Source organism: Dreissena polymorpha, chromosome 5 (genome assembly GCF_020536995.1).
Source record: "Dreissena polymorpha isolate Duluth1 chromosome 5, UMN_Dpol_1.0, whole genome shotgun sequence".
NCBI lineage: Eukaryota > Metazoa > Mollusca > Bivalvia > Myida > Dreissenidae > Dreissena > Dreissena polymorpha.
The window spans coordinates 122,040,865-122,063,802 of record NC_068359.1 but is presented as its reverse complement, the minus strand read 5'-3'; the positions used below and the strand labels follow the sequence as shown (position 1 = coordinate 122,063,802).

Genomic DNA, 22,938 nt, shown 5'->3' with positions numbered 1-22,938 from the left:
ATTTAGTGAACGAGTACTAACCCTGAAATTCTGCGAGATGGATTTTAACCCGTAATTGTAACTGGGTCACAATTTGTGTCGTTTGAACATACAGAGAGTAGTCCGGAATTCCTTACATTGAACAGTGCTACATCCTTTGCGCTGAGCCCAGACACGGTGATGTAGCCAATGTTCAAGGTTTTATCTCCTATCAGCCTATGAAATATTCGAATACATGTATATTCATGCATGTCTTCTGGCGTTATGTAAAAGTCATTTAAGGTGAAAAGCTGGGTAAAAAACTTCGCCGAAAAAGCGCATTAGTGCTCTATACCCACGTTAAGGTCAGAGTTGTTGACACCGTGTAAACTGCTAGGGTAACAAGAAATGCATTTACAACAAAGTACGGGTCAACAAGGCTGTCTTTATGACTACCTAACTCGTGATTGAAAAGTATTGCTCGCATATTTATCTATTATTTATTTTCATCAATTGTCTTATTGTAAAATAAATTCATACTTCAACATGATTTCATTTACCGGTAAAGACAAGTATACATGTATTCGGATATATATGAATATATTATAATATAATTATTATATTATTGTATTATTACTGTGCAAATTCACGAATTATACTTATGTTCTTATCGCGCTATTGTATAAAGGTGAAGCATACGTCTATATCATCTTTCCAGTAAGCATACATTACTGGTATTTTGCTATATAAACATACATACATTCAACTGAACATTAAGTGATCCATTTATTAATATAAATATAACTTATATCGAGAGTCATGGAAGGACAAGTTGCGTTACAAGTGTAGAAAAGATCATTAAAGAGAACGACGGTTGTGTACGTGTCCAAAGGCGCATGTCCGCCATGATCCATTCGAAGAAGACCGTCGAAGCGTTTTGTGTGGCCGCCTCAGACATCATGTCCAAGAAGCCTGCAGCCTGGTGGTTTCGACCGCCATACGGGCTCAATGGACTACGCGACATTGTCTTCCGCATCGCTGTCCGACTGTTTCTTGAAGACGTGTCGCACGGGGGCGCTAGCCATCGTAAGGTTTACGAGTTCGATAACAACCCGTCCACTGTTGTTGAGCGTTTGTTAATGAATGCGGTGAAAATTAATAAACGCATAATTTAGAATGATTTAATTACTATCATAACTTTAAAATTTCGATTATGACTTGCGGTACATATGTTATTTTATGATACTTCTTTCACGATAATCATAATTATTGTGGAGAATAGCACCACTAAATAATAATCATTGGGTCATTGTCGACCTGAAATGGCCCACAAGTCACCCGGTGGTGACTAGAAGCCGATTCATGTCACCCTGGGGTGACTTCAAGCCGACGCTTCTCGACCCCGGGTGACATGAATCGGCTTCTAGTCTCCTCGGGTGACAAGAATCGGCTTCTTGTTACCCGTGTATTTTTTTATCAAACGGCACCGCATCCAGGTATCTAATATAGGCTAATTAATTTAGATTTTTTAGACATTTAGCTCTACTTAGTTTTTGTAGTATTTTTACTCAAATTCTCTTCGCATGTGAACGACCAAAATAATGTGGGGTTTTTTGCTGAGAAAGTAAAATTGTTGCCGATGGTGACTTTATGCTGATTTCGAGGGTGACTATAATCGGCTTGAAGTCATCCCGCGGGACAAGAATCGGCTTCATTTCACTCCCGGGTGACTACAATCGGCTTCATGTCACCCGGGGGTGACTACCGTCGGCTTGAAGTCCCCTTATGGTGACAAGAATCGGCTTCTAGTCACCCCCGGATGACTTGTGGGCCATTTCAGGTCGACAATGACCCATTGAGCCTTAATAATGTATATAAAAGTTTATAATCTATATACAAGAAATATTTGATTTTTTTAAAACATGGTTACATTTGTAAAAAGAAAGGCTCTTATTCGAACTACGTTTTTTTAAAGTAAAATATCTCCATCAGACAATAATAAAGATCTCATTTTTGGATAATTTTGCAGTATTTTAGCTTATTTAAAATTTTCATTGAAATTTTAATATGCCTTACAAAAGCAACCAAACATTTTAAGTTAACAACTGTAATACTTCATTGATTTGTGTGACGTCATCGCTTTTATATTTCTTAATACCACATACTTTAACGTTTTGAATCTACATGCAAAGGTCATTGAGTTTAAAGCGTTCAATTTTAATTATATTTTCTCTCTGACAGGCGTTTTTTGTTGGATTTATTTTTAAAGCAATCACATTAACAACCAAGCAATTTAATATGGATCTTTTACACCCATTATTGCTGCTTCTTCCTGTATTTGCGCGATGATGATCTGAAATATTAACTTCATGACGCTATATTCTTAAATATTTTACTATAAAGAAGGAATGTAGTTGACACTTGTTTGTAGTTTCATTTCATCGTTCCTCAAAAAGTTGTAACTCTGGTGCTCTGGTATCATTCCTACCATTGAGTAATTATATGGTAATTAAATTGAATGCGTTTTAATTCCCTTTTATTATTGTTAAATTTGAGTTACAATGCTATGAGGTTTAATTTTATTTACACTTAAATGCATCATGAATATTGCTGGGCCAAGTGTGAGGTTGAGCGCTCTAAAACCGGTGAAACCCCCAAAGCTTTGAGTTGACCGTTCCAAGACGATGACCCCAGCTTTATTCTTATATGTTTTATGTTGTTTTGTATCGTGCTGATTTGTGCTGTTTTGTACTGTTTGGACAATCGATCACTTGCCTTAAATAAAGGACTAACTAAATTTATAATAGGAATTCAATACTGCTCCAGCAGCTGGAGTTTCACTTCTTTATATGAATTTATCCGTAAAGTGAACTAAGAGATGAACTGCATAAGAGGTCAAACCTCCGTATAAAAAACGTGCACGAGTGTTAATCGCTTAAGTGAACAATTATGTTCTAATTATTTATGACTCAACATGTGATTACATTGACTGGCATAAGGTGTGGCGACAATAGACTTTAAGTACAACTTTATGTTCCACAGATGCATGCGTATGTGGCTTCAATACTTTAAGGTAAAACGTGATATACCAATTTTAAGACACTTATAAAAAGTCAACGCATGTCTATATAACATTTTGTAACATAAATACTCAGTTCCTACGGACCATATATTTGTTCCTATCGCGTCAGGATATGCATAGATCTATAGTATTTTGTCATATACACTTGCAAATATATAAGTGAACGTTCATATGTTTCTCTTTCAAGTATCAAATTCACATTATATCGAGAGTCATGGACGGTAAAATCGGCGTTACAAGTGCAGATAAGATCATTGAGGAGATAGGCGGGTGCGGACGTTTCCAATGGCGTTTGTCCGCCCTGATCCATGCCATGAAGACCGTCGTAGCGTTCTGTATGGTTGCCTTAGTCATCATGTCCAAGAAGCCTACGGCCTGGTGGTGCCGCACACCATACGATGTCAACGCGACGGGTTTAATCGTTGACGTGACGGCGTCTTGCGCATCGCGACCAAACGCGACCAACTGTTTCCTAAAGACGTGTCGCCCTGGTAACGCCAGCAGTTGCCAGGCTTACGAGTACGACAACAGCCCGTCCACTCTAGTGACCGAAGTGAGTGATATGTTGATTGTTTCTTTACCAATGCTCTGATATATGTTTAATGCGTTATTTTTTTAGGTCCATATGCATAAAATCAGGACCCTGTCTAACCAAAAATCAATGTTTAGTTACCACTAATGTTAAGCAAACATCAAATACACGATTCATATAATAAATGACTTAAAGGAAACGAACAGAATAACTGAAAAAAATCGTATCAGATACAATTATGCAATGATGCTTAGCAATTTAAAATTGTGTACGATGTCTAATAAGATGAACCCATGAAGTCAAAAATGATCATTTTAATGAAACCCCGTGTCGTTATTGAATAAATGGACAATAGTTTTATGAGTTAAATGGACTTGTTCATAGATTTGTGTATTTTGCAAAAATTATTTAAATATGTTTACTAACATATTTAATGTTTTGAATAATCTTAAATTATTACACTAGCAATAAAAAAGGTTAAACAAAAATATTGTCGCCCCCGTGATTGGTAGCAAACGCAAGTGCGCTACAAGTGCGTCACTCCTGCTTCATTAAATTTTGGCGAATTATAAACTCTATATTAGCAATACGCGTGTTTTCCAAACTATCGAAGAAAAGCGTTACAAACGCATTGTTATTGTATTGATTTATATGATGATTATCAATGATTAAACCAAAAACTTTAACAGTTGTGTTGTTCATGTGCGTTATTTCGCTTTAAACAAATATAATGTTTGCTTTCTCTGTTTAATCTACAACATTTTTTCTTGAAATCATCATATTGACAAACTGCGACCAAATCTCTTTAAGTGAAGACTGATGCATTCTTATAAGATTGTTGTATAACGTTTAAAACATTCTGGAAATAATCATGTTAACCGAATGAAAATCATTTGTAATAATAAATAATCATAGTGTCTTACGAATTTTTATGTTTTAAGTCCTACTGTTGCTTGCAAATGTGTGTGCTCAAATAAAGTATACACTTAAAATAAACACATGCACATACTTAGAGTTTATCAATCCAACACAATCATCCATAAAATGGTCCATGTTCTTACGGAAACGTATATGGTACACCCCAATAATGTGGTCATGCCGGAATAATTTATATCGACTTACTCTGAAATAACATGGTATGTCGACATAGTTTTGTAGCTTTTCCCACCTTAATTCTACTCGTCATAACGGCATTAAGTTGAAGTCTCGACGTAAATGTTTCTGGCTTTTCCCGAAAATATATTTGGTCGACATGATCTAAGTCGACAAATCTACATAATTGTTGGCGTCATGCTCTGGTAAAACTGACTTGCCATCATAGTTTTAGTCGACACGATGAGTTATTGTTAAGCCATGAAACCTTTTTCATATCATGTCGTCGTAGAATTTTGACATCATCCAATTATTGCAACATTGGTCCATGACTTCCGGCGTCGAACAGATTTTTAGTTTCTGGTATATTCTTTCGAAACACGCAAGACCTCAGACACTCCATTTTTACAGCAGGAATGCTTGGTATAAAGGTAAAAATAACATACAATGTTTGCAAACAATAAATATTAATGTGTTCGTTGGGTTTTATGAGCATTTAGAGAGCATAAATCTCGATTGATTCATTTAGATATTTCTCTTCAACTAATACATGCAAAACGTGTGTTTAACGACTCACAACTTTTTTATATTGCAGATGTGTGTCTCAGTGGCACTTATATATGTTGACTCATCGTTAGCTGTACTTTCAAATCAAGAAAGGGATGTTAGGATTTCGCGTTATCACATACAGGGCTATACGCGTCTGGATATATTTGTATTCTTGCTTTTCCTACACAACACTGCTCTCAGTTTGAGTCAACTGAAACGGATACTGCGTGGGTAAAGGGCTCAAAAGACGCAACGCGTCGTCTCCTCTTCCAGACGTTATACGAGCGATTCGCTCAGTATATAAAAGAAGGATGGCTGTATGTGGTTATAAAACTATATGGAAATTGGTCAACACAACCACAAATGTCAAAGCAACCCAAGAAACAACAAGGTGTTTATTGAAGGTAATTGATCTTGAGGGTGTTGCTCTCAGGTCTGCACATCGCCTGCGAAACAGAGTCTATACCAATAAAGGTCCTAATTTTACTATACACATTGAAGGGTATGATAAGCTAAAGCCTTTTGGAATTGCTATACACGTTGCGGTGGATGGATTTTCCAGATGCATATTATGGCTGGAGGCATGTTATTCGAATAATGACCCTCGAATTATCGCGGGCTTCTTTGTTAACTTTGTGAAACGGATTGGTCGCCTTCCACGTCTGGTTCGTGGCGATGCAGGGACAGAAAACGTTTGGGTACGGGCTATGCAGATAGCGTTTAGGTTTAATGACAGAGATAACATGTCTGGAATGAACAGTTACATGACTGGGAGATCCACTGGCAATCAAAGAATTGAACGTTTTTGGGTAAATTTAAGAGTAAGTTTTACTGTGTTTTGGAGGAACTATTTTAAGGATATGGTAGACAGCGGCCTGCTTCGGAATGATGATCCTGTGCATTTAGAATGCTTGAGATTCTGTTTCATACCATTAATACAACGCGATCTGAACCTTTTCACCCATCTATGGAGTTCTCATCGGATTCGGCAGCAAAGACATGTGGAAACATCAAATGGGATACCGATAGTAATGTACTACCAGCCTGAGGCGTATGGAACCCGAGATTTTTTATTTCGGCTTCCTTGCGAATTGGAAACCATTGATCGTATTCAAGAGAGATACTTTGTAAAGAAACCGCAGTTTGGATGTAAAGATGACTTCATACCAGTCCTAGAACATGTGTGTGAAATGCAGCGGGAGCAACTGCCAATTCCTGAATCGATTGAAAGTGCAACTTCTTTGTTCTTGGCCTTGAATGAAATATTGGATGGTTACTAATTACATATGCAAAAATATATGCTTAAAAAGTGGTTATATTTTGCAAATTTAATCGTTAAGTTCGTTTAGTTCAAGTAAGTTTCGTTTCCAGTTTTATTTACGATGTGTCGATAAGAAACACAAAATTGATATTATTGTTATTGGAATTGATCATGAAGTAGTTAAACGTTTTTTTTCTTTGCTAAATAAATTCACTCACATTGTTGTACACATTTACAGACATTGAAAACTTGGCAAAACAGATTTATCATGTTCCTTATTTCATTGTTAGATTGCAAAAGAATGAATGAAACGTCACTAATTGTTTGAAAACATGGTGGTCATTTAGTTATGAAATCCTCGTAAAGTGTGGAATGTTCCTTTCAAAATATGGTTCTTTCAAAAGATTTATTAACATTTCATTTCAAACTTCAATATATGAAACGAAACGACTGTTGTAAATCTTATATTTAATATTAACACGGGCGCAAATAAATGATATGTTTATTTTGTATTTTCTTACTTGATTTGCTGTTCCTGAAACTGTAGTGTATATAGCACATGTTTGAAATAAATGTTCATACTGCAATACGATCTTTATTTTGTTGAATGGTCAAATAATTCGTTTTTGAGGAAATGGAAAATTATTCAAATGTGACACAAAATTGGGCTATTTGTAGATTAATTTTAGGGTTAGTTAATGTGATTGGTCTTTCTTCGTCGTCCGTCAAACTTTTCCATAAAGCGAAATCACCTACTCAGCTGTGTCAATATTACCAAAGCATGAACAGTCTTTAAAGCTAGTAAGGTTGTTGTTTGCTTTTATTTCCATATTATGTCCACATATCAAAATATTTTCAAAAATTTGAAATATTTGGTTTATATGGTCCGATATAGATCGGTCTATGTTCTGACCCTATATATAATATATATATATATATATATATATATATATATATATATATATATATATATATATATATATATATATATATATATATATATATATATATATATATCTATATATATATATATAAATTATTATAATAAATTATTAGATTATATATATATATATAATATGTATGTATTAATATATACAATTGTCTGCATTCATTATTTCGGTTCCTTATCTAAAAGTCATTTTCGGACTTGATGTATATATATTAACAACATCCGTACAAGCTTAATTGTAATCTTCATTACTTGTGTTTGCATATCTTTAACATCAAAAACCACGTTAAAGGCATATCATGAATGTCGTAGGAGTTTATCTATTTTCTAGTTATTTTTTCATCAAACATTTAGTTTTTTCTACTATTTTAGAATCGGATCTACCTAATAAATATACGCGAAATATCAAAGGGTAGTGTAAACATATTACAGCGGGTATTTGTGATATGTTGTTAAATAGAGACAAGCTATTATATGCAATTAGTGTATTTAAATGACCATTTACGAATTTGGATCAAACCGATACGATGGTATTTCTTGTTAAGCTACTTTTGTATATCCCTAGTGGGTTATTATTCAGTTGACCGATTTTGAAACGCAGTAGCATCTTTATCCGAAATGAACCTGATGCAATAAGTGTATTTAAATGACCATTTACGTGACCATTAAGATCAAACCAATGCGATGGTATTTCTTGATAAGCTTGTTTTGTGGGTGACCGATGGCCGATTTTGTATCGCAGTAGCATCTTTTACCGAAATGAACCAGATTTCCGATTGAACCTGAACAATTAATGTAAGATTGAGATAGCAATTGTATTTATGGTCGTACAAAATCAAAGTAATCTTTAAAGATAGAACGTGATTTATGATAAAAGAAACACCATCCAGTTCAACCGTGGCGAGTAAATTTGAATTTGACATTGGCTTAGGGGAAAATGTTTTGTAAAATAAGAAACTGTTAATATACTTAGCCGGTAATTAGTTTAATCTTTGTAGGCCATTTGAAACTGTCTTTCATGAATCTTATAAATATTCCATGTCGTATACAAAATAGCATACTGAAAGAAAAGAGCCCCTAACTAAGCATATGGTCGAGTAAACCACGTGTACCGTAATTTTAAAAAAGGTTATCGTTTTAATGTCCAAGCAGATGTGCAATTATTATTTTTTGATACATTTTATTCACAAACCCCAAGCATCCTATTCAAATGTGTAATTGACGTGAGAGAATCGCAAGTTATAAATTATCTATATGACTATAGGAAGCACACCGTTTCAGTCTTAAAAATATTTTAAATTCTTGTCATTCAAAAAAGTTATGATTTGTTCAATAATAAACAAGAAACATTTTCTGAAAAATAAAGTTGTTACTAGATTTACCAGAAGTGATACATAACAAAAATCAGGCGCGAATAAAAGATTATCTGATACGCGTAAATTATCAACCTTTGCAAACCGATAACAACCCCTTCAAACTGGTCACTATATAATATAGTAACGTGTTATTGTCAGGGATACAAATTTAAACACGGCCGTGATACTGTGAAAGTCTGTGGCAAAAAGGTCTTTACTTTCGTGCAGTTCTAAGCAGGTTCGGGTTCGCTCTCCAACCGACATTATAAAATATCATTTATCAGGCAATCTCCTAGACGGCCAATTTTAAATTTAATCTTACCTTAACCCATTTATGCCTAGCGTCTAGAAAAAAGGCCTTTGCAAACAGATTAGACCAAGATGAGACGCCGCATGAAGCGGCGTCTCATCAGGGTCTGCGCTGTTTGCTAAAAGGAATTTCTGTAAGAAATATTCTAAATATAGAAATAAATATACCAGACATCCCTAATTTTGGGAATAATCGATCCAATTTAGTAGGATGGGAGAGTCCACTAGGCATAAATGGGTTAATCTGATACAATTAGGATAGCCACTGAAATACGTATGTGCACACATTACAGGTGAACATTTTGGACCAGGACACGTGTCAGTTGCGTAAATATTACCCTAAATAGGAATGAAATACTGCTGAAAACGGTAAAAAAATCTTACAAATGAAAAACAAAACAAAACAATCAAAAGAACAAATGCCTTTGTTTATTGCAGACTTCTGCAGAATAGTATTATCGCATGTTTAACGATTAAAACACTCAACGAAAAAGAGCAATCTACGTGAAACAGAAATATGTAATTATTAGAAATACACTTTAAATTAACTTTACAAATCAATAAAACCGCAGAGTTTATATTAACGCTTAAGAACCTGGCACTTTTAGGGGATTGTACAAATTCTCATCTTAATATAAGCCTTGTTCTGATAAACTGGGCTTAATGCATTTGCGTAAAGTGTCATCACAGATAAGCCTGTGCAGTCCGCACAGGCTAATCAGATGACAACACTTTCCGCTTAAACTTGATTTTCGGTAAGGAGGGACTTCCTTGAAACTAAAAATACCATAAAAGCGGAAAGTGTCGTCGCACATGCATTTTGCCCAATTTTCTCAAAACAAGGCTCAAATATTCTTACTTTAGAAGCTGACTCTCGTCGTGGAAATCTGTCATAGCTCATCTAAGTTTATACACATTCTGTAACTCTTGTAACTGTCCTTAGTAAAGGAATGATACATTGGAACTGATCTTAGTGTCTTCATGCTTGTAACATACTTGGTATTTATAAATTAATAATCGTAGAATTTTTTTAATAAATCACTACAACCATAATTATATAAATAGGATTCTGGAATTGTGGAGATTATTTATAGATGTTTAGGTTACATTACACTAAATCATTGTGTATCCCTCCGTGGTCCATTCGAAAGTAGTGCCTATTTCTAAAGAGTTCCTTTTCTCTTCTTGAATATAAGCCATTTAACAATGTGAGACATGTCTTTTGTGGTTATTTGTAATATCCTGTATGTGTCTGGAGTACTTTGATGCCTTGGATTGGAAGCTAACTTAAAAGATGAACTTTTGAGGGTGTGTTTTCTATTGTGTGGGGCTTTTGTCGAAATTAGGATTCCGAAACGCGTTTTTCTACGGTGGGTTCATTCGACAGCGATTTACTTTCTTAGAAGTTGCGAGACGGTATGTTTTTGATTGCAATTATTGGAAGATGACAGATCCATCTTTAAAATGATACCAGGTTCGGAAAAATTGATACGTCGGAAAGGCAAGAAAAATGCTGTGAAAGTTGTCAGTTTTATAATGGGACCCTATGGGAATCGGAATTAGTGTAATATAACCTTTAATTATAAAGAATATAATGTAATATATGTTTTATTATAGAGAAAATAATGGTTTAAATAACATTATAGAATCTTAATTTAAATATTTACCAAATGATAAGAGAAAGTCATTAAGTTTACATTAAAACGTACCACGGTTATCACGGCAAATTAAAACGTGACTGCCTGTAGGTATATACTTTAAGATGTCAAACAAGATTAGTTATGAAACACAGATAACTTCTGTCAAACACCTGCCGACCGCTTCATTAAATCGGGACATAATGCAAATTAAAACGTGACTGCCTATAGGTATATACTTTAAGATGTCAAACAAGATTAGTAATGAAACACAGTCCGAATATACTTATCTTGAAAAGCCATCAAAAATATTCGTTGACATGTTCATATAAGATAATTTCTGTAAAGCACCTGCCGACCGCTCATTAAATCGGAACATAAGAGAGTCGGTCAACCGACATATTAATAATGGCAAATCAAAACTGTATACAGCCTGTTTGGTCAGTTTGATTTTTCATGGTTCTAGAAAGACAATAAAGTAGAGCAGTCACGTTTTCTTGTCGTGGCGGCCATATTGTTCGCCGTGCTGTAAAATTGAATTACACGTACATTAGCCAGCGTTGTTTTAGACAATATTCAACAGAAATAAATCACGATGAAAAGAGAAATGAACTTTGTTTGTTACTGTATGTTTTCCACGAACAATGTGTAATTTCGTTACATGTTTAAGAACTTGAACCTGGTCATAAAATGCGCCGCTTCTCAGCAAAGATTCTTCACTCGAATCATACCATGGATCTCCTACTGCTTGCTTTTAATGCTCGGCATTTAATAATGTTATAACTACTTTTGATTTAAGTACAATTTAAATAACTTGGTTTTGATATAACTGTTATCGCTTCTACTTTGTGTACTTGATTTTCTTATGCATAATATAATGCAATTATTTCTGCTGCTAATACTACTACACACATTATTCATGATTTTTATTGAACAAGGGACCAAACACAAACCATATTTTGATTGAGATAATTTTTGTCTGTAATAAGACTTGTATTTGTTTATCGTACATGTTTTTTTTTAAAGTCTAAGACGACAAAGGCATGGATGTATTTACAATGAGAATTAATACCTTGTTATTGACATCAATGTTTGTGCTCATAAAAAACACATACACGCGGATATCACCCGTTAAACGATAAGGCAAAAGAGATAACTGCGTACTTACATTATATAATATTTTTGAATTACGTCCCTTGATTTGTATTTCTGCTTCTTATTACAATACTTATCATATGACCCTATATAATAAGGTTATTTGAATACAATATTTCGTAGAAGTATTTTTCTTACGTTATTAAAGGTCCTTGAAAATGTTGGGCTACCAAAATATTTATCTGGAAGTTTAGCGGGTAAAATGCAAATTTGATAATTTTTCGTACACTGAACTACTGCATGTATATATATACTCATCCGGATTATTAATGTGTTATTGAAAGCGAATTATGCATTTAATCGCCGATTATACGTGCAGTCATCATTGTAAAACGACAAAAATGAACGGCGAATATAAAAGTAACGCTTGACTTTAAAGCGGGTATATACGATTATTTATATGTTTTTAATTGTAATATATTGATATAATATGTTACAATAACACAAAATAGGCCGTAGCATTCGTCTTTGTATAAAGATTGGAGTTAGTGTTTGTGTGTCGTTTGAATAGATATCGTTGCAGGAATTCAAATAAACCGTTAAACTAAGTTCAGATTCACATCGTACATGTATGATATACATGCTGGCGAATTCGGCTGTACAGCCGTTTTCAATTTCAGAATTAAATATCTGGCTTATTTCGCATTTTTCGACACATGTTCTTCTTAACTTTTATTTTAATTTATATTGAAATATATATATAATACGTTTTTTACACATTTTACAGTATATAAATTCATAAATATTTGACAAAATCGTATATACCCGCTTTAATGGCATTTTATTTTTCAAGCAGTTGATTACATAATTACAAGTGACCTATGTTTCACTAGTGTACATTATTCTAATTGGCTATAGTATATCATTTGACTGAGCTTTAATATTCAATGAAGCGAGTTGCCTCTACGAAGCGCATGAGGAAATCAATCGTGGGACTACTTGGATTAATTACTAGTATGCCATGTGCGACATGTACACAATCGAAACTGCGTATTGGAAAAGGAGGCGCTTACTAAATTCATGCACGAATAAATCCCAAATTATATTGTCTTTTAGCCAAACCATTGAAAAAATATGCACATGCAGACTGATATTGTTATTACATGTATAAGAAATGAAACGCTTTTTTTTCGCTTCATCGATGTAAGTAGGGTAGTTTTGGTATTTAATTCGGCTTTATGCAAATTAGTTCCTCACCAAAAAACATATACATTTTCAACTGGAGACAACTAAACATCTTACATTTAAAAGACCGAAAAGCGCGTTCAAGATAACACTTCAATAGCTGCAGTGAAGTATCAATCAGATACTACAATGGTGAACATTACAATCCGATTCAATAAAAACTTTATTTAGATATAACAAAAGTTGAGCTTCAAACCTTCGCATAAAAGCTGATAATTTAAATAATAAATCTCTTATTCTAAATATCAAATTTAAAAAGATGATTTATAAAACAACATAACAGCTAATGAGTTTCAAACTGTTTTTCAGTATTTATTCAGAAAAAAATAAGACAAATGAAAACAAACTAAAGGACATATTTCTTTCTGAAATGGTCTGAAGTGGGTGGGATAATATAATTGCTTATATTAACATTCTATTATGAAGTTTGGAACAATGTGCACAATTAAAATAACATATACTTCAGTGATACATGAACCAGTTCTTATGAAATCTTTCAAAAAGAGTCAATAATAACATGTTTTCACCTTATAAACCACTTTCTTCTTGGGCTTTGGAAGTCATTTTTTCTTGTTTTGTTCATAAATCCATTGACACCAGCTGGAACCTACACTACTGTAGAAGATAATGTTAGAGAAAGGATACTTTTGTGCAATAAAAAATGTAAACAACTAGAGTCAAAAAATAGTACAATTTAAACAAGTATGGTGGCCCAGAAATGATAATTTAAAAAACATTATATGAAAGATACATGCATATTGAAAACATGTTAATTAAATCCCTTAAATTTTATAGCGTATGATAGAAAGTGATATCTCCTTAAACAACAAAACAAGTAACACAAACAAGAGGACAAAGAGGCCCTAGGTCGCTCACCTGAGGGAATGATATGAAAAGAAAGACGAGTTAAACTCGTGTGCAAATAATTCAGAACATTTATATGACAAAGGCTGACTTCAATAAGTGAATGGTTGTGCCTTTTCTCAATTATTATTTATAACTCATTTGATGGGTTTGCAGACAATAAAATGCAGTTATATACAAATCCTTTGATGCATAGTAAATGAATGACCTAATAATGAATCAAATTTGTGACCTTTGACCACAATGTGTCACCTTGACCTTAGACCCTAGGATTATGGGTGTTGAATGTGAACACCCACAGATGATTGAGATTAACTTTGGCAAGTTTCATGCCTCTGACTCATGTGATAATGGAGATAAAGCTCTAAGCTTATATTAAAAAGCATTGTTTTCAAGATATAAAGGGCCATATCCCCATTATTAACAGATGGTGTACAATGCCGTTTGGCGTGCATCATCCTCTTATCCATATATATACTCATACCACGTTTCAATAAAATCCGCCACAGCACTTCAAAGGTATGGCTCCGGACACAAAAGTGCCGGAAAGACGGACGGATGGACAACGCCAAAACAATATCCCTCCGCCTATGGCGGTGGATAACACAATCAAGATTAACAACAGACCTATAATGTTTTAACTTAAAAAAGTGTCCCTCAATTTGGTTTATCTGAAAGAACTGAACAAAAGTGTCACTATCTATGTAAAAGCCATACAGCACTAGTGTATGGATGAATCGTACTGAAAGTACTTAAATACGCTCAATAGAAAATTTGCGATAAAAACTGAACTCAAAATGAGCAAAAATAAACATAACAATATAGCACAATAAAAACTGAACTAAAAATGTTATTTCACAGTAAGCCGATATAAACTAATCCGGCATGACCATATTATTTGGGCACCATATACGCTTCCATAATTTTTAAACAACGACCTTTGTCCACATAAATTATATCGACTCCTTCAGTTATATCGCCATGTCAACATTATGTTACTTGCAAGTCATCAAGATATGTGCCGTCATACAGTAAACAACACAGAAATAGATAAATTTACAATACGGCTAAAGGTTAAAATATCGGCAGAGATTTAGGCTCTTATGTCAACATGCGAGTTGTTTAAGTCTTGACAACTTATCTTATGTCGAAAAATCATTATAATTTTAGGCGTCATGCTCTTTTGAAAATTACTTGCCATTGTAGTTATAGTCGACACGATGGTTATTTTTGGCGACATGACACCTTTTTCATATCATGTTGTTATAGAATGTTGACATCATCACAGTATCAGGGTGTACCATATACGTTTCCATAATGTTCTAGTTCGACCTACTCTGTGACTGGAGCTGGGTACCCAGCACTATAATGTCAATCCAGCTTGGCGGCGTTCTGCTGGGGAATTTCTTCGGCGGTCTATTAGCCGACATGTTTGGAAGGAAACCCGTGCTGTTCGCGCCAATGTTCGTTCTGACCATATCAAACCTCGTAGGTTTCTTGGCGGGGAGTTGGGTACTGATGGCGGCCTCTCGGTTGTTCGTTGGTCTTGGCTGCGGTCTCTTCCTGAGTACGCAGTATTCTTATCTCTGTGAGTTCACGCTAGCTCAGGACCGCCCTTTGGCCATTGGGTTTCCGTCTTGGGCCATCCAACACTGCCTTTTCGCGCTGCTTGCCTGGCTTCTGAAAGACTGGCGTTACATTCAGCTCATGGTATCGCTTGCCTGTCTCAGCGACGTTCCTTGCTTGGTGGTGAGTGAATTAGCACATGGTATCGAAATTCAAATGTACGAGTAATGATGAGTATGTATTAATTGCGTCATTTTCTGGTATGTTTTATATGTACTTGTTTCCGCCCATATACTGTACCATTTTGTTTAAATATCAGATAAAATCTATTACTAAGCAAATTCTTTAACGGCAAAATTAATAACAGAAAAACGAGGGATGGTTCATATTTTCCCGCATTACTTGGGAGAAAAGTACCATCATTGTGTCAACCCTCGTATACTCGTAGACATAATTTTTTATGACCTAATAGTGATCAACAGTTAATTAAGTTATCTATTTTAGGTGGATGCCAGAAAGCTTCCGGTGGTACATCGCTCACGACAAACAGCACCAAGCCATGGCTATCGTGAAGCAGGTGTCAAAGATCAACAAGAAGACACCACGTGACCTGGATCTTCACCTGATAGAAAGCAAGCAACTCAAATCACCGAAGAAGAGCGCATTCTTAGATCTGTTTCGGTCAAAGCAACTGCTTAGATTGACTGTTTTGCTTGCAAGTAACTGGTATGTTTCACGATGTCTTGCGTTTGGCAGTTTGTTATATTAACTTTGTAAAAACTCCGTACAAAGGTTTGACTGGTTCCGAGTATAGCCGGTTATCAAATCCATGCCGTTATAACCAACCACGTGATAATAGATGAGCCACTTGGTACTATGATGGCGTCTAACAGTATCAAACATTCCCGTTATTATTTTTACTTCTTTTTATTTAGGTAATTGATTGTTTATTATGAACCTAAACTTATTTTCAAAATATAAAAGAACACGATACCAATTTGTATAATATAATACTCAAACCAAAAAATCCTGCCAGATTTGGAAGGATTTTCTTGTGATATCAGTGGTTATTGCCAGTAGACGTGTAGTTTTTTTGTCCGGATGTGTTATAGAGACTACTATATTAATGTTATTGTTAACTTTAATTTATCTGACGGGTTGCAGAAACGTTTGTGCACGGCGAGGCTTGCCGAGCCGTTTATGCCTTTTTGAGGCGATCACAATGCTATGCCATATTATAAATCAAAGTACTGACAGTACTAGTGTGACGATGCTTTTGAAGAGGATTGATATAAAAGCATCTATTTAAGTTGATCTACATCACCACAATTGTGTATGTGGATACGAAAATTTTGGGTAGGAAAAAAATGGTTACGAAAATTTTGGGTACAAAAATTATGCAAAAAAATTGGGTACGAAAAAAGATTTGGTTGCGAAAAAAATTTGGGTACGAAAAATAATTGGGTACGAAAAAAATTGGATACAAAAAAAATGGGTTCGGAAAATGTAGGGTACGAAAAAGAAATTGGGGGTACGGGGAAGTAGTACCCGCGGGGAACTTGATCCATTCAGCGAAACCGGGAGGCGGGTTACATACTCGATCAAATATAACAAGAAATATCTTTAAAAAGATATTCAACGTGTATTTTCTGTACCACTTATCTTAAAAAAACGTTCTGTTACAGTAAAACGTTTGTGGGTTATAAATTACGTTTCAGCATATACATTCAAAACTTGACATGCTCTTTAATTACACCATGCTCTTTAATTTCACATGTATATCATACCAAACTTTATATTTTGTTGTTTCCTTTCCTAAGTTAATTATGCTATGTGTACGGACGTGATTTCACATGCCCATGTGCATGAACATATAGTTTTTCTCTTTTTATTATTGTTTTTTTTTTCTAATTCAATAAGCTTAGGCATGTCTGTTCGTTAAGTACGGCAATAATTTCATGATGATTCCCGAAAGTAGGTATGAGCACATAGTCGTAATAGCACTTGAATACGTGAGTTTGCACCATAAACACATGGTAAGGTTAATTAAATCTACGTGATATGACCTAATATGTGTTTAAAACAGCAAACAATATCCAATTAACGAATGAGTTTTCACATAGTATGTGCATTGATGTGGCTCTGTAATTTCTGTTTGAAAAGTTTATTAAACATGCACAATGAGAAAGCACGCCTAAGAGCGAGTTTCACAAATGCCATACGGCTATTATGCTGTTTATATACCATAGTCGCTACAACGTTTACAAATGGCAGGTTCGAAATAATTCGTTTTCTTCACACTCATGATCGCGTTGAAAGTAAATTATGCACGTTTCAATTCGCAATTTATTTACTGAATCACGACAAATGTCAATTACAATATAGAAAATACATAGTTGTTTCATTGATCTATAAACATAAAATGGATTGAATATAACTGATTTAAAATTAACGTTTTCAAACTAGTATTAAATCTTTTTCCCAGAATAAGCTGTCCTATTTATAGCTGAGCTTCCTATAACTTTATCAATGATAATCAGCGAGGTATGCCGATTAGAAAAATCAAGCTATCTCAATCGAACTGGCTCGGTCTTTTACATAGGTCGCCATTGTGAAGATTTTTTTCATGGTATGTTTACCTAGACGAGCTGCTTCGCAGCATCGTCAACAATATCGTTCATGAGACAATCAAAATGTAAGCGGTTTATGCAGTCGAAACTGACCTAACGGCCACCTGAATTAAGCGGAAATTTGGATACAACGGTCAGTCTGGAATCCCCCCGACGAAAAACACTCTATATTTCACTTGAATTTAACGGCCACCTGTCCATAGCGGCCAACGGCCACTATATTCCACTCCGAAATTCATGTTTGACCTGAAATCAACGATCACGTGTCAGTCGTCTCGAGTCGCGAAAATTAAAAACACAGCACATCATTTGTCCGTCTATTTTGCGGTTAAAGCGTCTGATAGCGGTTATTGTCTTTGATATTATAAAAGAGGCCCGCTGCGAGTTAACAAATAATAAGGTGTTGAGACGTTTTGTTTTCCGGGGATAATTGTGGGGGTTTCGTCAAAAGAAAATATGTCAGAGTTTGTGACGCGTTTAAAGTAATTTTATCGCTAATTAAATGACCGCTAATTGATACATTGTACTTACAACATTGAGTATTGAATTGAAAATAACATTTTCGAATCATTCTTTAAAAGAGTCCCGCTTTTTAGACTTGTAAGACGTGACGTCAACTGCACGTGACAAGCTTTATTCACTGAATGAACGAGATGCATGAGTGAACAATTATACCAGCATTGATAAAGTCATTTCTTTAGTTTAACAATATGTAGTTTCAAAAAACAATAGCCAACACATATAAAATTTACTGAATCAAACCTAAAGTAGCAATATTTATATGTTGTGTGATCTTTACCGTTTTTGCCATGCGAAAGTGTCTTCAACAAATCAACGCAAAAGCAGAAACAACACAAAATATCGCTAAATGCCTTGACTCAAATTTCATTAGCATTCCACAGGTTGCGCACTCAAGTAGAACACAGAACTTTTTTGTTCAAACTGAAATTTTTGTTTCACAAAAGCAAACGACCAAAAATAAAGATGGTCGCCGTTTCAACTGACAAAATTTGTACATGTACGTTAAGCATGATGCAACATTTAACCCGGTCAATGTGGTTAATGTAGCTCAATAAACAACTCTTCTTAAACTCTTCTTTTGACACACTTTTTACTTATTTGCATATAGAAGCATAACTTCATCCTACATTTACACTTTAAACATTTCGTCATTTTGGGTAAGCAGGCAATTCGTTGATCAACTAACAAAGGAACGACCTATTAACTAATGAAAATATCCTTCAATGTATACGTCAATATCAGTCCAAAAGTAAAAGAACAACGCACCGCAATTGATAACGTGAGTAGGCAAGCGCATTCAGTTTGGCTTTTTGTTATGCATTCATTTACAAACATATCAACAGAAACACTGTACTGAATTAGTATCATTCTTATATATTGATTAGAAATGTATTCATTCAATGCATGTATGTGTTGAAAATTAAGAACAAACGAATGAGGATATTGGTACATTTTAACAAGTAAAATTGTCTTCAAGTCCTTACAGTTGTCCGCAAAGAACATTAAGAAGCTTTTCTTAGGCTGCAATGCATGCAAATCACAATACTATCCGACACCCATAGTTTCCCTCTATAAAATAATTTATTTGTAGGATTAAATGCTATATTTCTGATTCTGGGATAATTTTCGGTAGATAAATATAGTTATACATACAAATTAGAAAAACGCGTATAGCATTTTTAATGATGTGACAGGCATAGAACATTTAAAATGTGTATGTATGTTTATTTATGAAAAAACATAATACAAGTGATTATGTTTAGTAATCCTGTGATTAATGTCATCTAACACATATTGTACGTGACCTGCATGCAAACAATTTAGGGTGTCGGGGTTTGCATTGACATCTATTTACATAATTATATCATATTTATCATCTGTGGTATTGTAAATCACGCAAATACACAGTAAATGTCGTTGACCATTGTAGCTGAATATTTAGCGGAACAATTTTCTATACGAGGTTTTGTTAATATAATGATTCTCTGTTCAGGGTTGCCTTGGGTCTGATAACGTATGGCATTAACTACGGTATACAAGGCCTGTCTGGAAACGTCTACCTGAACATATTCCTCTTTAACCTCGCCACGATCCCTACAAAATCTGTCACAATTTGGCTTAGCAACAGGTAGGCATTATAAACTGTTTCGTGGACGTTCTTGTAGACAGTTATGCTTTCTATATATTTGTATACTTCACATTTAGCTTTGATGTGCTATGTTTATTTTATTATGAAATAAGGTAAAAAATTACTGTTAATATAGTAATCAATCTTATACTTAAACGTTCGTTGCAATGTTATATTTGTAGCATATTCGAAACAGGCAATAAATACATTTTTGTCGCAAGTTGTGAGGCCTTGTTTCACATAGGTTTTGGAATACGTGTTTTGATTGAATGACTATGTAATTACGACCATCGATCTCTTAATCGTACTTACGAAAGAATGACCAAAGCGTTTTCGTACAACACTTCATATCTTTCCTGAGTCGTCTCGATGTTTCAGGCTCGGTCGCCGGCTGTCCTCCATAGTAATCTTTGTGCTGATCTGCATTGCAGGCCTCGTATGTGGCATAATACAGAGCATAGGTATTAACTAAAGGATCAGAAACGCGTTTCAAATTGTTAACTACCTTAACTATAACCGATAACTATGGCGTTGGAAATGAGTTCAAATATAGGATTAAGTCCATTGAAATGTAAAAAATCATTTTTACAAGTGAATCACTTGAATATGCCATAAACATGTCTAAATTATAAATGCTACGGAGTTTGTGTTCTTAATTAATAAATAATATAATTATAAATTTGTTTTTCTTTTCAGATACGCCATATAAAAGCGGATTGACGAACGGTTTGTCGATGGCCGTCTACTTCTGTATCGAGGCCGCATGGGGACCAATTGAAACAATGACCATTGAACTGTATCCCACTCTCATAAGGTGGGAATAACTACGAAAACTGGTCTTGTATTAATTTTTATTAGTTAGGATTTTAAAAGGTAGTCCTACTAAGATTTATCGTGATTTTCGGCCGATTCGCAATACCAAGAATTCCGCACGTTAGTACCAATGGCCAGCCCGAGTATGGTAACAAATAATCATATGTACATATTAGAACAAATTAATTTTTTATTAAAATAAAACACCAAATGCTATAAAAAAAAAATTGTACTTTGTTTATTAGGACCAGTGGGTTTGGCTGTCTGAGCGTGTTGGCCAGGTTTGGAGCGATGTTTGGACCGCAGCTTGTCTTCTTGGTTAGGGCATAGCCTGCTTTTTTGGTTTATATAAATATGTATGGAAAAGTCATAATACGTGTCAGTGGCTATTTCATTAAAGATCGATTGGTCCTTTATGGATTCATCTCGAAATACCATTTAACATATTTAAATTCGTCTTTCAATCTGGCATATAAACTGAACATTTACTTAAATCTTGTCGTTTTTACTGCGGAGCAAAATTTATTGTATCGAGTTCGCTTGTCTTGTTGTTGTTAATTTTAACATCTTGCATCAACTCAATACGAGATAATGAAGCTTGACAGAAGATATGTACTGTCTCGTTTAGCATTGCAATGCAATTTAATTAAGAAATTAAGTTTAACATAAAGTCTATTGAATACTTTCAAAATTTAAGTATTTGAAGCACAGTGATTTCTCTATATGCTGAAATAGAAAACACTTTATTGCAACATGTCTAAGTATTTTGATTTTGTCGAAATGTGTACTGATTATTTAGCTTGTATGTTGTTTTCCGATGGAATTTTCTTTTCTTTTTTTGAAAAAAGTCTTCTATTCTTAATTTAAATATTTCTTCACAATACAAAAGGATATTCTATTTATCAACTCCGCAATCCACTGTGTCTCACAAACTTATATTTAGGATAAACGCTTAAAGAACCCGAGGAATTTTGTTTTTATCTGTTATCGAATTACCATCCGTTATCGAAGTATCGCCATATCCAGCGTGTATGCATGACTTGTGTAAAATCTAGTAAAAAATTCACTCACAGAAACACATTTTTTACAATTCATGACAATCTGGTCACCTCATTTGCAAGAGCATATCTGTGCCTTATTTTCAGGATAAGTTTGCCCCGGGAATACTTTATTACTGTTGCGCAGGAATATCGGTCGTGTGTGTGATATGTCAGCTTTTCCTACCCGAGACTAAGAACGGTGCGTTAAACGACAACATGGACTATCTAAAAGAGAAGGGTGCCGATAAAGCAAAGTACAATCCTATTTGAAGTGGGTGACATTTTCGAAAGTCATACCAAGTTCGTTGGATGTGTTTTAGCAATTTTTTAAATAGAATTATGTATCTAATATAAATTTAAATATTGTCCTTTGCCTATGACTTCTACCCTTCAATACATTCTTTTGTTAAATATGAGTGTTTTTGGTATGTCATGTAAGAAAGGTTGAAACGACAAATAAGCAAAAAAAAAAAGACACACTCCTGACTTCAGTATGCATCACCCAGATGGCAGTGTGACAGACAGGATTGTCTTTAACTCTTTCAGTGCTGGAACCAAATTTTGAAGGCCTTTGCAAACAGTTTGGATCCAGATGAGACGCCACAAAACGTGACGTCTTATCAGGATCCAAACTGTTTGCTATTCTGATAGTATTCTTTGAAAAAAAAATCGAAAAAAATGCTAATTTTAGATATTCTGCAGACGACATTTTAGCCGACGACACATTTCCCAGCATGCAAATGACTTAATTTATTTGGATTTACTTTACAGCGTTTTAATATAATGGTTTTTGTTTTTTTAAAGATATTTTC

At 34.5% G+C, this 22,938-nt stretch overlaps 2 protein-coding genes across 2 annotated transcripts; both read left to right on the top strand.

Moving 5' to 3' along the window:
* The first annotated feature begins 863 nt into the window (after positions 1 to 863).
* LOC127831597 (organic cation transporter-like protein) lies at positions 864 to 15,722 on the top strand. The gene is made up of 3 exons (XM_052356574.1): positions 864 to 1,089; positions 3,253 to 3,593; positions 15,255 to 15,722. The coding sequence occupies exons 1-3, from the start codon at positions 864 to 866 to the stop codon at positions 15,720 to 15,722; spliced, it is 1,035 nt and encodes a 344-aa protein (XP_052212534.1).
* Positions 15,723 to 16,003: 281 nt separating this feature from the next.
* LOC127832640 (solute carrier family 22 member 6-like) lies at positions 16,004 to 22,439 on the top strand. The gene is made up of 6 exons (XM_052358234.1): positions 16,004 to 16,220; positions 20,139 to 20,273; positions 20,652 to 20,734; positions 20,970 to 21,087; positions 21,332 to 21,404; positions 22,232 to 22,439. The coding sequence occupies exons 1-6, from the start codon at positions 16,054 to 16,056 to the stop codon at positions 22,394 to 22,396; spliced, it is 741 nt and encodes a 246-aa protein (XP_052214194.1). The 5' UTR covers positions 16,004 to 16,053; the 3' UTR covers positions 22,397 to 22,439.
* The last annotated feature ends 499 nt before the right edge of the window (positions 22,440 to 22,938 follow it).

Excerpts from the sequence above, each read along its gene's own strand:
- LOC127831597 (XM_052356574.1), top strand. The coding sequence starts at position 864 with ATGATCCATTCGAAGAAGACCGTCGAAGCGTTTTGTGTGGCCGCCTCA. Across the intron at positions 1,090-3,252 it reads CCCGTCCACTGTTGTTGAGC|TCATGGACGGTAAAATCGGC; the intron begins GTTTGTTAATGA and ends TTATATCGAGAG. Across the intron at positions 3,594-15,254 it reads CGTCCACTCTAGTGACCGAA|TTCGACCTACTCTGTGACTG; the intron begins GTGAGTGATATG and ends ATAATGTTCTAG.
- LOC127832640 (XM_052358234.1), top strand. The coding sequence starts at position 16,054 with ATGGCTATCGTGAAGCAGGTGTCAAAGATCAACAAGAAGACACCACGT. Across the intron at positions 20,274-20,651 it reads ACAATTTGGCTTAGCAACAG|GCTCGGTCGCCGGCTGTCCT; the intron begins GTAGGCATTATA and ends TCGATGTTTCAG. Across the intron at positions 20,735-20,969 it reads TGGCATAATACAGAGCATAG|ATACGCCATATAAAAGCGGA; the intron begins GTATTAACTAAA and ends TTTTCTTTTCAG.